General features: G+C 48.1%; 1 protein-coding gene across 1 annotated transcript in view; it reads right to left on the minus strand.

Moving 5' to 3' along the window:
• Positions 1 to 2312: 2312 nt before the first annotated feature.
• Positions 2313 to 15090, minus strand: part of Sec14l5 (SEC14 like lipid binding 5) — a 36754-nt gene continuing 23976 nt past the window's right edge. The window contains 9 exon segments of the mRNA XM_059269153.1: positions 2313 to 2837; positions 4176 to 4192; positions 4194 to 4355; positions 6518 to 6745; positions 7052 to 7186; positions 9102 to 9236; positions 11226 to 11397; positions 11841 to 11911; positions 11996 to 12084. Of these exon segments, the coding sequence (XP_059125136.1) occupies positions 2726 to 2837; positions 4176 to 4192; positions 4194 to 4355; positions 6518 to 6745; positions 7052 to 7186; positions 9102 to 9236; positions 11226 to 11397; positions 11841 to 11911; positions 11996 to 12084 (1121 nt within the window). The 3' untranslated portion in view covers positions 2313 to 2725.

The raw sequence follows: 15090 nt of genomic DNA on the forward strand, positions 1-15090 counted from the left end.
AGATCTAAGAGCAATTAACAAGGTAATTCAGCCAATGGGCTCTCTACAATCTGGAATTCCTTTGCCTACTCTGTTACCTATAGGATGGCCTCTTATAGTTATCGATTTAAAAGACTGTTTCTTCTCAATACCCTTACAAGAAAAAGACAGAGAAAAAAATTGCCTTTACGGTACCTGCTTAGAATAAATCCCAGCCAGTCAACAGCTACCAATGGAAGGTTCTCCCACAGGGAATATTAAACAGCCCAACCCTGTGCCAATATTTTGTACAACAACCATTGGAAGTAATACGTAAACAATTTCCTAAATCTATAATTTATCATTACATGGACAACATTTTACTAGCTGATTCAAATGTGGATACTTTAGAAAGAGTGTACCGGGCATGGTGGTGCATATCTTTAATCCCAGCACTCGGGAGGCAGAGGCAGGCGAATCTCTGTGGGTTCGAGGCCAGCCTGGTCTACAGAGTGAGTTCCAGGATAGACTCCAAAGCTACACAGAGAAACACTGTCTCAAAAAGCCAATAAAATAAAATAAAATAAAAAAGAAAGAACATTTGAAGAAGTAAAGAAAATTTTGCCTTGTTGGGGATTACAAATTGCTCCTGAAAAGATACAAAGAGGAGATTCCATTAATCATTTAGGATATAAAATAGGTCTACAGCCAGGCAGCAGTGGCACATGCCTTTAATCCTAGCACTCAGGAGGTGGAGCCAGGTGGATCTCTGTGAGTTTGAGGCCAGCCTGGTCTACAGAGCAAGATCCAGGACAGGCACTAAAACTACACAGAGAAATACTGTCTCAAAAAAACCAAAAAAAAAATAGGTCTACAAAAAATTAGACCCCAAAAGGTGCAAATTAGGAGAGATCAATTACAGACTCTTAATAACTTTCAAAGATTATTTGGAGACATTTCTAATCTATAGACCACTATTGGGGTAAAAATGATGAACTGAGTAATTTGTTCAAAACCTTAGAGGGTGACAAGGACTTAAAAAGTCCAAGAGAATTATCAGCTGAAGCTGAGAAAGAATTGGTTTTGGTGGAAAAGAAAATACAGGCTACACATGTGGATTGTGTGACTACAAAGCTTGATTGCATTTTGGTTATTTTACCCTCTAAGCATTCTCCTACAGAAATTTTAGTGCAGAGGGAAGATATTATATTGGAATGGATATTTCTACCAAATAAACAGAGTAAAAAATTAAAAACTTATGTGGAAAAGATCTCTGAGTTGATTTTAAAAGGAAATTTGAGACTTCATCAATTAGCAGGAATAGACCCAGCAGAAATTGTAGTACCTTTAACTAATGATGAAATTGAAAAATTATGGGCAGAAAGTGAACTTTGGCAAAGAGATTGCAGTAATTTTTTGGGGAGAGATTAACAACATATATCCCAAAAGCTATAGAATTAAACTTATAAAGAGAGCTAACTGGATCTTGCCTCTAATTGTACAGGAAACACCACTATCTGGAGCCCCTACATTTTATACTGATGCAAACAAACAAGGAAAGGCAGGTTACAAATCAGAAAATTTAAGTAAAGTGGTTCAAAGTCCTTATAATTCTGTCAAAAAATCGGAATTATATGCCATTCTTACGGTATTAATGGATTTTTTGAAACCTGTCAACATAGTTACTGACTCTCAGTATGCCAAAAGAGTGGTGTTACATATTGAGACTGCAGAATTAATCCCTAATGAGTCAGAATTAACTTCATTATTTATTCAGTTACAAGAAATAATCAGGAATAAGAATCATCCCCTATATATAACTCACATCTGATCCCAAACAGGTCTGCCAGGCCCTCTAGCACAAGGAAATGATGAAATTGATCAACTATTGATAGGAAATGTGCTGGAGGCCTCAGAGTTTCATTTTTTTTTAAATAGTGTAAATAATAAGTATTTTAAAAAGAATTTTTCTATAACCTGGTAACAAGCCAAGGAAATTATAAGGAAATGTCCTACTTGTTCTTTATATAATCAGATTCCACTACCAGTAGGATGTAACCCAAAGATTACTCAGAGGAATGAAATCTTGCAGATGGATATGTTTCATTTTGTAGAATTTAGAAAACTGAAATATGTACACCACACCATTGATACCCATTCAGGATTTCAATGGGCAACTGTTTTGAGTTCTGAGAAGGCTAATTCTTTAATCACACAATTGCTAGAAGTTATAGCCATCATGGGTATACCTGTACAAATTAAAACTGACAATGCTCCAGCATATGTCTCTGATAAATGAAACAGTTTTTTGCTTATTACAATATAAAGCATATTACAGGGGAAGTTCCCTTCTGTACTCTCCTGGGAGATGGGTGAGGCACTGAACAATGATGATCCCTTGGTAGAAAAGGCCTCCCTGAGGAAAGGGCCAACCTATTGGAAGCACAGTCAATGGTGAGTCGGGGCTCAGTCCCTGTCCCAGCCCTAGACTCCGGGTCTTGGACATAGGAGATGGAGCATCCATGAGGTCTCAGCTTTTAAAGGAAATTCAAAAGCATAGGGTCTGTCCTTGTCCCTTCAAGGGCGGTGAAGTAAGGCTCCTTCTGCACACAGGCAGAGAGCTAGATCTCTGCTGTGGGGTCCCCACACCCCAGCTGTGCCATCCTCTATATCCAGCATGGTCCCAGATGTCTGGACAGGCCCTCTTCTCATCCTGGACACTGCCTGATACCAGAAGCACTCGGGCTGCCGGCAGGTTCCCGGTCAGCTATCTGGACACCACTGAGCCACTGTGGGACTGTCCAGAGGAGGAGGAAGAGGTGGTGGCGCTGAGCTGAGAGAAGCGGCTGGTGCAGGATTCCAGGCTGGACATGGAGCCCCTGGGGAAGAAGCATGTGTACACCTTAAGTTATCTCCCAGGCAAGAGCTGTTAATACTGTACATGAGGCCCCAGGGCTCCTTCCTCCAGGCTGCTAACCACCACCAGTGACTAACTGATGCAGAGGGAAAGTCAGTGATGCCATAATGAGCAAAGAGGAGCTACCAGCTCCCTGCACCCAGTTCCCAGGGACCAGTCAGGCCTGCCGCAGCCGAGAGCCGCACTGACTAGAACGGAGCAGAGAAACCCACAGCCTAGGAATAGCTCAGTCCCAGGCTCATTCTCTCTGGTTTTCTTCAGTCAAAACTAAGTATGGTGGCACAAATCTGCAAACCCAGCACACCAGAGGTGGAGGCAGGAGGATTGTGAATCCCAGGCCAGCCTAGGCTAACAATTAACCCCACTCCAGATATCAGGTCAGAGTTGGCCAGAAAGAACTTTCTAGTTTCTTTTGGTTTTCTGAGATAGCATCTTTTTATGTAGCCCAGGGTAGACTCAAACTTGGGATCCTCCTATTTTGGCCTCTACCACATACAGCTACATTTGTTCTTTACAAGTGAAATAAAAGGGATGGGCATAGTTACATTGCTAAAGTGCTTGCCTGGCATGCATGAAACTCTGGGTTTGAGTCCCAGTACCACGTAAAGTCAGGTGTGGAGGTGCACACATGTGATCCCAGCACCTGGCAGGCAAGAGGATCAGGAGTTCAAGATCTCCCTCAGCCACATAATGAGCTCAAGGCCAACCTATATTTCATGAGACCCCGACTCAAAACTAATGAGAAATTAAAATGAAATGCAAAAAGGGGGAAGAAATTGAACATGTTGCCTGCTCCACCTCCAGGCTGCCTGCCTCACTTCTGAGTGCCCGCTGTGTGCCAAGTGAACCATCTTTTCAGTGGTTCCCATGTAGTAGTTGGGCTTCCTATAGCTCAGGGAGTTGAAGGGACTTGTCTCCTCAGTACATGGCAACTGGGAAGCTCTGTGTGTGCGGGGGTGAGGGGAGGGAGGGTCGGGTCCTTAATAACCCAAAGTAGCAACCTGTAGACAGTTATCTATAAGGCACTGTTCCAGAATACTTGAGTCGTTGCAAACTGAGGAGTCTAGGGAGTGAAGGGTGGTCCCTCCTCTTCTCCCCTGGCCCTGTGCACTGAGATCCTTGAAGGGAGGCTCTGCTGCTACAAAGGGTGAAGGTTCAGCATTTTTCTCACACTAAGTTCCTAGAGAGGGCGACTGATGTCCACCCAGGAGAAACCGACCCCAGGCCACTGCATAGTCAGTCAACAATCACAGAAGCAGCCATGTCTCCAGAGCTGGTGGGAGCCCCAGGCCTCCCCTACCTAAAGTCTTCAGATGCCCAGCACTTCACAGTAGTACAGGAGCTTACACTTGGGACCAGGACTGTGCAGAGCCGTCAGGACATCATCCACACCTGGGAGGCTGCAGACCACACTCTCGGAGGGACTGGGAATCTGCCACTGGAGCAGGTAGATGCCAGGCCACTGAGTCACATGGGAACCCTGAAACACAGAACCCACAATAAGACCAGGTCCTCCTGGGGATGAGATGGAGAGATGGGTTCCCCTGGAGCAAGATGGGGAGTTGAGTCTCTCTGGCGACAGGTTGGGGAGCTGCATCCTGCTGGGAATGATATGGGCCATGATCTTCCTGATGCTATGTGGGGCTGGGTCCTCCTGAGGACAAGATGGGGAATTAGGTTCTCCTGGAGACGGGATGGGAGGTTGAGCTTTTGTAGATTTTCTGTAGCCAGGCTTGGGAATAGCGTCTCTTTCTATTTGGTCTTTTCCAGTATCCCAGGAAATCCTTTATAAGCGCTTTCCAAAGCCTCCTTGTGGTGACTGCCATATCCCAGGGATCAGAGCTTCCTGCTTAATGTGGGGGAGTAGACACTAGAGTGTGGGGTGCAGGACAGCAGATGGGTTTGTGGGATGCTGTTGCTGCTAATGAGGGGGAATGTGTGGAGGAGCAGGGAAAGGGAGGGGAAGGTTAGAGTGGGGGTGTCCGGTGGGATGGTGGGGATCTGGCTGTGACTGCAAGAGCCATTTGTTCCACGGAAGCTTCAGTAAGGTCCATGATGCTCATGGAGCCAGCGGACTCTCACTGTGCATGTTGATGTGTTGATGTGTATGTGTATATATATGTATGTGTGTGAGTGTATATGTGTGTGAGTGTCTGTGTATCTGTGTATACGTGTCTGTGTGTGTGTGTCTGTGTGAGTATATATGTGTGTTTGGGTATGTGTGTGTGTCTGTGTGCATATATGTGCATGTGTGTTTATGTGTAAATGTATATATGTACATGTGTACATCTGAGAGAGAGAGAGAGAGTGAATGAGTGTGTGTGTGTGTGTGTGTGTGTGTGTGTGTGTGTCTTTAACATTTCACCTGTAACACTGACCTCATGGAGAGATTGTGAGGATGAGCAAAGTAGTTCACAGCCCAGTTACACATCCATGTTCTGGCCCTAGACATGGATCCTCAGCTGCCATGGAAACATTCATGCCAGAGTCACAGGAGGCAGGAGATATGGACTCCCAGCCCTGCATTCAGAACTTCATAGTAGGGGGTGTTCGGGAGCTTCTGAGGGCAGGGTCTTGGGGTGCCGGATCTGGTCGCAGACCTTGGGGCCTTACCACTTGCCCTGCCATGCAGATGTCCTCTGGCTCCACAACTCACCCCAGCCCATGAGGTCTCCCGCTTCTTTCTCCAGTTTGGTCCTGCCATTCCTTCCACCCAGGAGGACACCTCCACCTCTCCCAGCCCCAGCCCCCCTGAAGGCCCTCTGTAATGAACTCATATGGGGAAGTGGGACTTTGAGTCCCAAAGCCCCATCCTCCACCCACCATGAGGTGATGACATGGGCTGAACAGTGTCCCCCACAAATCCATGTCCACTCAGAAGCTCAGAAAGATGGCCTTATTTGGTTACTTCTCCCATTTGTCAGCTAAGGATTTACGGTCAATCCTAAACATGACTACCGCTGTCCTTACAGGAGAATGGGGAGGGAACTTGAGGCACAAGACAGAGACATAGAAGGCAAGGGTGGGGACCGCAGTTATGTGTCCACAAGCTGGGGACCCACCAAAGGGACAAGAAAGAACCCTTCCTCAGCCTTTAGGGAACCCCACAGGCTCCTTGACTTTGGATCTGTCGCCTCCTGAATTTAGAGATGAGAAATTTTGCTTGATTTAAATGGCACCAGTGGGAGCCATTTGGGACCCCCACGTGAATGCATGTGCTTGTGCATGAGTGTGTGTGTCCACACCTGGCTTTTTTTTTCCACGTAGGTTCTGAGGATCAAACCCAGGTCTTTGTGTTTACAAGAAAGACAATCACTTCACTGACTGAGCTACGGCCGCAGCCTCCCTTAGGCTGGTTAGGCCTTTAATGATTTCTTTTCCTCATGCAGAAGAAACTGAAGGCCCAAGACCTCCCGCTGGCCTCCAGCTGCCTCTTAGCTTAGTGCATCTCCTCCCTCCATACAGCCTTCTGGAGTGGAGGGGGACCTCCTATTACACAAACACTAGGGCCCTCTCCCCAGTCGGCCTGCAGGGTCCCAGAGGCCGGGAGCACATCCACTTTGTCCACGGCTGTCTCCCAGGCCTGGGAGGGATGCTTGATACCCCAGGCCGAGTTAGTAACCACAGCCCACGCCTACACACCTGAATGCTCTGCCCTTCCCGGCAGATGAGGGGCGCCTCTACACGGCTGTAGTCTGTGCCAAGGACCCTGCTCTTGTCAATTAGCTGCTCACTGGCTCTAACCCCAGGCTCCTGGGGACCGAGCTTGGGGGCCTGCTTCACATGGTACAGACTGAACACCACGTCTCCTCGGAGGATGTCGAAGTCCCAGGTGATGACTGACTCCCCTTCTGGAATTTCCACGGCAACCTGCATAAGGGGAGCAGAGGTGGACGAGTCCCAGGGTCAGGGTGTTGTTCTCTGGTCATCTACCAGTCTCCCTGTCGTCAGAGTGAACTGCTAAGACTCCTCCCAGAACCCCACCTCTCCCTGAAAGGCCTGGTCACTTGGGGTGAACTGCGGGTGTCGGGGATTCTGCAACCATCCCATGTCCTAAAGCTTCTGGGATAGAGCTGAAACTGAGTGACCAGAATCACCCCACACCCACTCTGAAGGAACATGATCCGAGACACCACCCCACCATGCCCTCCCAGACCAGGTGGCACCAGGTGGCACCTCGTGGGGGTTCCCGCGGGACACGCTGGCTGCGTGGTAGGTCTCACTCCACTGCCGTAGCTGGTCAGCCTGCTCCTGCTCTTCTTCGGTCAGATACAGGGACTTGGGGACCAGGCCTCCTTCTGGAACATTACACTGAGGGGAGATTTCAAAGACTGAAAGGGTTGGCAGGTCAGGGCTGCCTCATTAGGTGCTCTGTGAGCCCTGAAACAGCTTAGGAATAGCAAGATAAGATACACTCTTCTCACTTAATGAAAGAGGGGAATGGGACCTTAGACACGTGAGGCCAGGCTGCTTTCCCAAGATCACACAAGGTGCACGTGGCTGACTAGGGCACAAAACTGGGTTGAGTGTGATGGTACATGCTTATAATCCCAGCACTCAGAAGGTTGAGGAAGGGGGACCCCAAGTTCTGGGACAGCCTAAGCTAAACAGTGAGACCCTTCTCAAGAGCAAAAACAGGGTCTGGTAAGATGGTTCAGTGGCTAAGGGCGCTTGTAATCAAGTCTGAACCTGAGTGCCATCCTCAGAACCCACATGTTAGAGGAAGAGATGGATCCCTGCAGGCCTTTCTCCAACCTCCACATGCATGATGTGGTATTTGTGCACCTACACACCACACACACACATACATACACACACCACACACACACCACACACACACACACACACACACACACACACACACACACACAAAGTAAGGGGGGAAGGACCCCTGCACTCCTAGCCCTTTTCATGGCGTCTGGCTAGGTGTGGTTCCCTCTTCTACAGTACACTCAGAGTGGGGGCAGCATCTTTCCTTCAGCAGTGGGACCTGACCAGTGCTGGGCCTGTCTAGTTCTATAGGTGTCCCCAGGTAAAGGTGCCCTGGGTGGCCAAGCCTCAGACCCCAAACACCAACACACAACATTTTTCCTTGTTTCACTTTGAAAACAAAAGGTTGGGGGAGGATAACAGAGTCCTGTCCTTGCCCGTGGTCCTTCAGTAAGTCCTTGAGAGAGCTGTAGGCCGGTTGCCCAAGAAGAAATCATACGTCTGTATCACAAGAGCAGAGCACAGTCAAGCTGGACAGAGGTCCTAAGAAAACCATTTGACTGACAAGCGGCTTGCTGCCTGGTGTCTGTGCTGGGGACTGTGCCCACAGATGGCCTGGGGATGAGAGCAGGACCAGATTCATGCTCCTGGGAACCATAAGAGAGTCTGGATACTGTTTTCCCTACGCATCCCAGGTGGAGTGGCCAGGGCTTGGGCCTGGCTCACTTACTACCTTTAAAAGATGTGTTTATTTATTTAATTTATGTGTGTGTGAATTATGCACACATCACACATATGGGTAGAAGGCCAAAACAGGGTACTAGGGATCTCACATCACACTGTCTACCCCTTTGAGACAGAGACTCTCACTGAACCTGGGGCTCAATTCTCTTGATAAGGCTAGAAGCCAGCAAGCTGTCTCTGTCCTCCTGCATCTGCCTGTGCTGGATTTGTGACATTTGTGAATTCCTGCCTTACTATGTGAGTGCTGGAATCCAAGTCCCAGTCCTTATAAGCAACTGTTCTTTTTGAAAATCTTTAACATTTATTTTTATGTGTATGGGTGTTTTCCTGTAGGTTTGTTTATGTACCACATTCACAGGGTGCCTAGAAGGCCAGGAGAGGGCATTGGATCCCCTGGGACTGGAGTTACAGCTAGTTGTGAGGCACCATGTGGGTGCTGGGAATCAAATCCAGGTCCTCTGGAAAAGCAGCCAGTGCCCTTAGCTGCTGAACCATCTCTTCAGCTCCGGCAAGGACTCTTAAATGCTGTACCACCTCTCCAGCCCTCACTGCCTTTGAAAGAACCAAAGGAAGGCCCACATCAAGAGATGTTACCTCTCTGAGGAAGCTTCTACAACCAGCCCTGTCCCCACTTAAAGCCAGCGTCTCCTTGGTGAGAGTGAGTGGGGGGATCACTAAGATGCTCTTCATCAGCTTTCTGGCCCCATGAGTCTGGGTTCCCAGGCTCCTGCCCCACTTCTTTCTGGGATCCAGGACCAGCAGCCATACTCACCACACTCTCTCCTCCTAGGAAGTCAGGGATCACATCCTTGTCCAGGTAGTCCACCAGGCCACCAGGGCCCTGGTAATTGCTGCCACTGTAGATGAGAAACTTGCGCCTGGTGTTCTCATTGATGAAGGGGCTGACCTGGGGGCGGGGCAAGGGAGAGTTAGAGAGCTGAATCAGTCACTTTACTGGTTGACTTTATTTCATTTTATTTCTGGTTTGGTTGTGTTTATTTTTATTTTATTGTATTTTTTGGTTTTAGGTTTTTTGCTTTGTTTTGAGAAGGTTTTCCCTCTGTGGCTCAGATTGGCATCAAACTGGGGTTCTTCCTGCCTCAGCCTCTTCTTGCCCAGCTACAGGCATGAATCACCATACATAGCTCAAAATTGATCTCTTTAAAAGCATTTTTTACATGTATTTATTTTGGGGTGGACATTTGTGGGAGTCAGAGGACAGCTTTTGGGAGTTCTTCTTCTCCTCCTGAGTGTGTCGTAGGGATTGAACTGGGGTGGTCAGGCTTGGCCACAGGCACTCTTCCCTGCTGAGCCCTGTCACCAGACCTGACTCCATCCCAAGACAGCATAAGCTAGGCATGGTGGTACATCCCATAATCTCAACACTCTTGGTGACAGAAGCAGGAGGATTAGACGTTCAAGCTTATCCTTGGGTGAATAGTGAATATGAGGCTAGCTTGGGTTAAATGAAATCCTAGCTTTAAAAGAGGGAAACCTACCAAAACCACAGAAGTTGAGCTTGTGTGCGTTTATACCACTCCTTTAGAGTTGAACAAGATAAAAAACTTAAAGGAAATCATATAAATTTAAAATTTAGCTATTTTAGGGCTGGAGAGATGGCTTAAAGGTTAAGGTCCTCTTCCAGAGGACCCAGGTTCAATTCCTAGCACCTACATGGTAGCTCACAACTGTCTGTAGCTCCAGTTCCAGGGGATCCGTCACACAGACACACATGCAGGCAAAACACCAATGTGCATAAAATAAAAATAAATCATTAGAAATTAAAAACATATAGCTATTTTATGTCAAGAAAGTACTATTAAGTGAAAAAGACATCCTGGTGATCAATATATTAATCTAAGCTTGCAATCATCAGGCAGTCTTACCTGCTGGATGCTGCCACCAGCCCTGACTTGATTTTCTTTCTTTCTTTCTTTCTTTCTTTCTTTCTTTCTTTCTTTCTTTCTTTCTTTCTTTCTTTCTTTCTTTTTCTTTTGAGACAGGGTCTCACCATGTAGTCCTGGCTGTCCTGAAACTCAATATATAGATCTGACTGGCCTAGAACTCACAGAAATCCTCCTGCCTCTGCCTCCTGAGTGCTAGGATTAAAGGTGTACACCACTACATCTGGTTGATTTGATCTTTTAAAAGTGAATGATTCAGGCTGGGGACATGGCTCAGGCAGTAAAATGCTTGTCACACAGCATGAGGAACAGAATGTGGATCTCCAGAACACACACGCTAAAAAAAAAAAAAAAAAGCAGCTGGGTTTGATGGCACCCATTTGTAAACCCAGAGCTTGGAGGTTGAGGTGGGCAGTGATAAGTGAATCCCTGGGACTCTCTGGCCAGCTGTCTAGCCCAATCAGTGAGCTCCAGGTTCTGTGAGAGACCCTGTCTCAAAAACCAAGATGGAAAGCTCCTGAGGAAGGACACCTAAAGTCCACCTCTGATTGCCACATGAATGCACCTGTGTGCACATGCACCTGACACACCTATGCACAAAAACATAAAATTAAAAAGTGCAGGATTCGCCAGGCAGTGGTGGCGCACGCCTTTAATCCCAGCACTTGGGAGGCAGAGCCAGGAGGATCTCTGTGAGTTCGAGGCCAGTCTGGTCTACAGAGCAAGATCCAGGACAGTCTTCAAAACTACACAGAGAAACCCTGTCTCGAAAAAAGCAAAAACAAACAAACAAAAAAAAAGTGCAGGATTTATAGGCTTTTAGGACATTCACCACGTCATAAAACCCCTCCCATAATCCAGCTATGTTTCCATCTCCTGGAAAGGACCCTGGCAACCTTGGATCCGCATCATCTCCGCAGATCTGTGCGTTAGGATCATTCAGGTAGAGGATTCACCCGCTGTGTGGCCCCCTCTCTGGCCCTTGATCTCACCAGGGTCCATAGCACCGGGAATACGCGAGGCGCACGCACGATAAGCAGCCGGCCCAGGGTCTCGGGGTAGTTGTCCTCCACTACCTCGATCATCCGCAGCAGGGCCTTCACCCCCGGCCTCCACAGGTGCCGCATGTTGAGGCCCTCCAGGTCCAGTAGGCAAGTCCAGGAGCTGTGACAGACACAGGCCCTCGGGCTCTACCTGACTCTGCCACCTACCAGGGCCTCCAGCACTGCCCCCGCCCCAGGCACGTGGGCTGGAGAAAAGGGCTCAGGAGGGCAGGGCTGGGACACAGGACACTTTCACAGTCCCTGTAGGTTACTCATCCCAGGAATGGAAATATGCCAGAGGAAGAGGAAGACAACGGCCCCATCGGAGCTGAGGAGGAAGGCTGGCCTTAGGAAGCAAAGGCTAAGGGTGTTGCAGTTCAAATTAGCTCAGCCAGAGTTCCAGTTCCTCCACCAGCAAAACCCAGGACAGGGGCCCTGCCTCACCAGATCCTTGTAAGAACTAGGGGACAGCACTATCTCACAGCGCCTAACCTGGCCACCCACATGCGCAGTCAGCGTTAGCTAGCCTGCTTTGGGGGTTTTGCCAGCAGCTCGGGTTCTTGCCTGATCGGACGGCCAAACTCTTTCGTGTTCCCTTCGCATCTCTTCTGTCCTTCCTCGTTGACAGAAAGAACCTAGAAGGGAGGCATGGTACTGACAACTGCTGGCTATGCTGCCCCCTCCCCGACACCCGCGACGCCCGCGAAGGACCCACTCACATGCTGCAGCAGCGCCTCCTCGCCCACTGCCTTCATCAGGCCTTTGGTGTCCATCTGGCCCAGGCGCAGGATGTAGAGGGGGCGGCCATCTTTGCGGGTGGGCGGAGCCCAGCAAAGAGAAGAGATGTCTTTTAGGGGAGTGTTGACAGCAGGAACCAGTCAAAGCTATGCACAAGAACTTAACTCTCCTCTTAGGAGCAGAAGTCATGCTGGAGGCTCACCAAGGGACCCCAGACGCTTACTGTGTCTGCTTCTGAGAGCACCTGGCCACCCCTTAGGAAAACTGAACACAAAGACACATTCAAAATTGGAGGGGGTGGCCTAAGTCGGGTGTGGGGACACCCGTACCATCTTGACACTTTTGCTGCCTAAAACTGAAATCAGTAGTTCACTTATTTATTTATTTATTTATTTATTTATTTATTTATTTATTTATTTATTTATTTATTTAGGGTTGGAAAGGTTGCTTCGTCCATGAAGGAGCAGTGGTGCACACCTTTGTCCCAGCAGGAGGCAGAGACAGGAATGTCTCTGTAAGTTAGAGGCCAGCTTGATAGCATGGAGTCGTAATACCAACACTGGGGAGTGAGAGACAGAAGGGTCCCTGGGGCTTCTGGCCAGCCAGCCTACTACTACTGTCCGATCTTTGAGCTCCCGGTTCAGTGAGACACCCACATCAAACAGTAAGGTATCGGTCTTGTCTCCACACTCACACATGCATGTGTGAGAGCTGTGTTCAAGCCGCCTGAACCCTGGATTAGGGAATGGTCTGCCATGACTTCTGGGGATGTGGAGTTGGGTCCCTTTGGGTGCCGTGTGTCACATTTTTCCTCCTTATCACCAGATAGCCTTGCCTCCTGCAAGGTGTCTTCTACAGAAGGTCCTGCACGCAGGAACCAAAGCTCAGCCCTGTGCTCCAAACTATTCTGTCTGTCTGTCTGTCCCCTCTTGTGGTACTCAGGCAGGGACCCAGAGCCTCATGCAGGCGGAGGCCCCACCACGAAGTCACATCTCCAGCTCTCTTTTCACTTTATGTTTTGAACTAGGTCTCACTAAGTTCCCAGGCCAGCCTTGACTTCCCTTTGTAGCCAACATAGGCTTTAAACTTGTAATCCTGGCATGGCCTCTGAAGTAGCGGGGAGGCCAGACCTGAACTACTAGGCACAACACTGCTACCCACTTTAAATGGCAAAATAACAACAAAACAAAACAAAACAATTCAAAAATTGGGAGTTAGAGAGATGGCTCAAGCAGTGAAAAAACAAAACAAACAACACTGTTCTTTCAGAGATCCAGAGTTCAGTTCCCAGCACCACAGCAGGCAGCCACAACTGCCTGTGACTCCAGTTCCAAGGGATTCGAGGCCTTCTTCTGGCTTCTGTGGACACACACACACACACACACACACACACACACACACACACAAATCAATCTTTACAAAACACAAAAATGTCACAAATAAGGCACAAGAAAAAGACACTTGTTTAGAATGAAGCAGACACAAGATAGATGGGCTGGAGAGATGGCTCAGGGGTTGGGAACACTGGCTATTCTTCCAGGGGACCCAGGTTCAATCCCAGCACCCACACAGCAGTTAACAACTGTCCATGGCTCCAGGTCCAGGAGATCCAATACCTTCTTCAGGTACACATGTGCTGCACAGACATGCATGCAGGCAAAATACCCATACATACAAAATAAAGTTTAAGAAAAAAAGAAGACGCAAAGCAGTAGTGGCGTATGCCTTTAATCCCAGCACTCAGGAGGCAGAGCCAGGCGGATCTCTGTGAGTTCGAGGCCAGCCTGGTCTACAGAGCAAGATCCAGGACAGGCACCAAAACTACACAGAGATACTCTGTCTCGGAAAAAAAAAAAAAAAAAAAAAGAAAAAAGAAAAAAGAAAAAGAAAGAAGACACAGCATGGATTTGGTCAACCTCAACAGAGATCCTGTGTGCCAGATGACTCTGTGTGTGTGTGTGTGTGTGTGTGTGTGTGTGTGTGTGTGTGTGTGTGTTATATGTGTGTGAGTGAGTATAGAGGCCAGAGGTCAACATCAGATGTCATCCTCTATATCTTTTATTTATTTGTTTAGTTCATTCATTCATTGATTCATTCTCCATCATGATTATTTGTTTTTGTTTTCAAGACAAGGTTTCTCTATGTAGCTCTGGCTGTCCTAGAACTCGCTCTGTAGACCAGGCTGGCCTCGAACTCAGAGATCTCCTGCCTCTGCCTCCTGAGTGCTGGGACTAAAGGCATGCGCCACCACCGCCCAGTGTCCATCATGTTTTTTATGTGACAGGATCTCTTGTTAGACATAGAACTCACCAATTTACCTAGATTGGCCAGTGAGCCTCAGATAGCCCCATCTCCACAGTGAGCCACAGATAGCCCCTGTCTCCACATCACTGAGACTACAAACACATTCGACTGTACCTGGCTCTCCAGTGGGTGCTGGGGATCGAACTCGGGGCCTCGTCTTGCACTGCGAGCACTTTACTGAGCCATCTCCCCAGCCCCTCAGAGGACTGGAAATTTTTACCATTCTACACATGTTGAACAAATTCCTAGAGTTGGGGATTTCAAACTAGCAAGTAGAGAGAGTTCACAAATATGGAAGCCATAAATAAGGAGTCAACTATGTGTTAAGAAACCACCCTGGCCTGTTCTTCAGGAGAACCAAGCATTTGCCGTTATCAGCATGTACACCATTTTTCATAAAAGACCTTCAAGAAAACAACAGTCACTGGCTTCATAGCTCTATAGTTTTTAAATCTGGAAATGGTACCCACAGTAGGAAGAATAGTGTCCCCCAAGAACGTATGTCCACCAGAACCTTCAGATGGGACCTAAGTTGTAAATGGAGCTGCAGACATCAATTAAGGATCTCAAGATGACGTCAGGATGGATGTGTGGTGGGTTCTAAATGACCTAGGGCTCCTGTGAGGTGGTGAAGGGACATGCAGAGATACCCACGGGGAAGGGCATGTCAAGTGGGAGCAGAAATTAAGAACAATACAGCCACAAACTCAGAGGCCATCAAAAGCTGAGAGAGGTGAGGTAGGACTCTCCCCTAGAGCTTCTTGACTCCATT

This window comes from Peromyscus eremicus, chromosome 8a (genome assembly GCF_949786415.1).
Source record: "Peromyscus eremicus chromosome 8a, PerEre_H2_v1, whole genome shotgun sequence".
NCBI lineage: Eukaryota > Metazoa > Chordata > Mammalia > Rodentia > Cricetidae > Peromyscus > Peromyscus eremicus.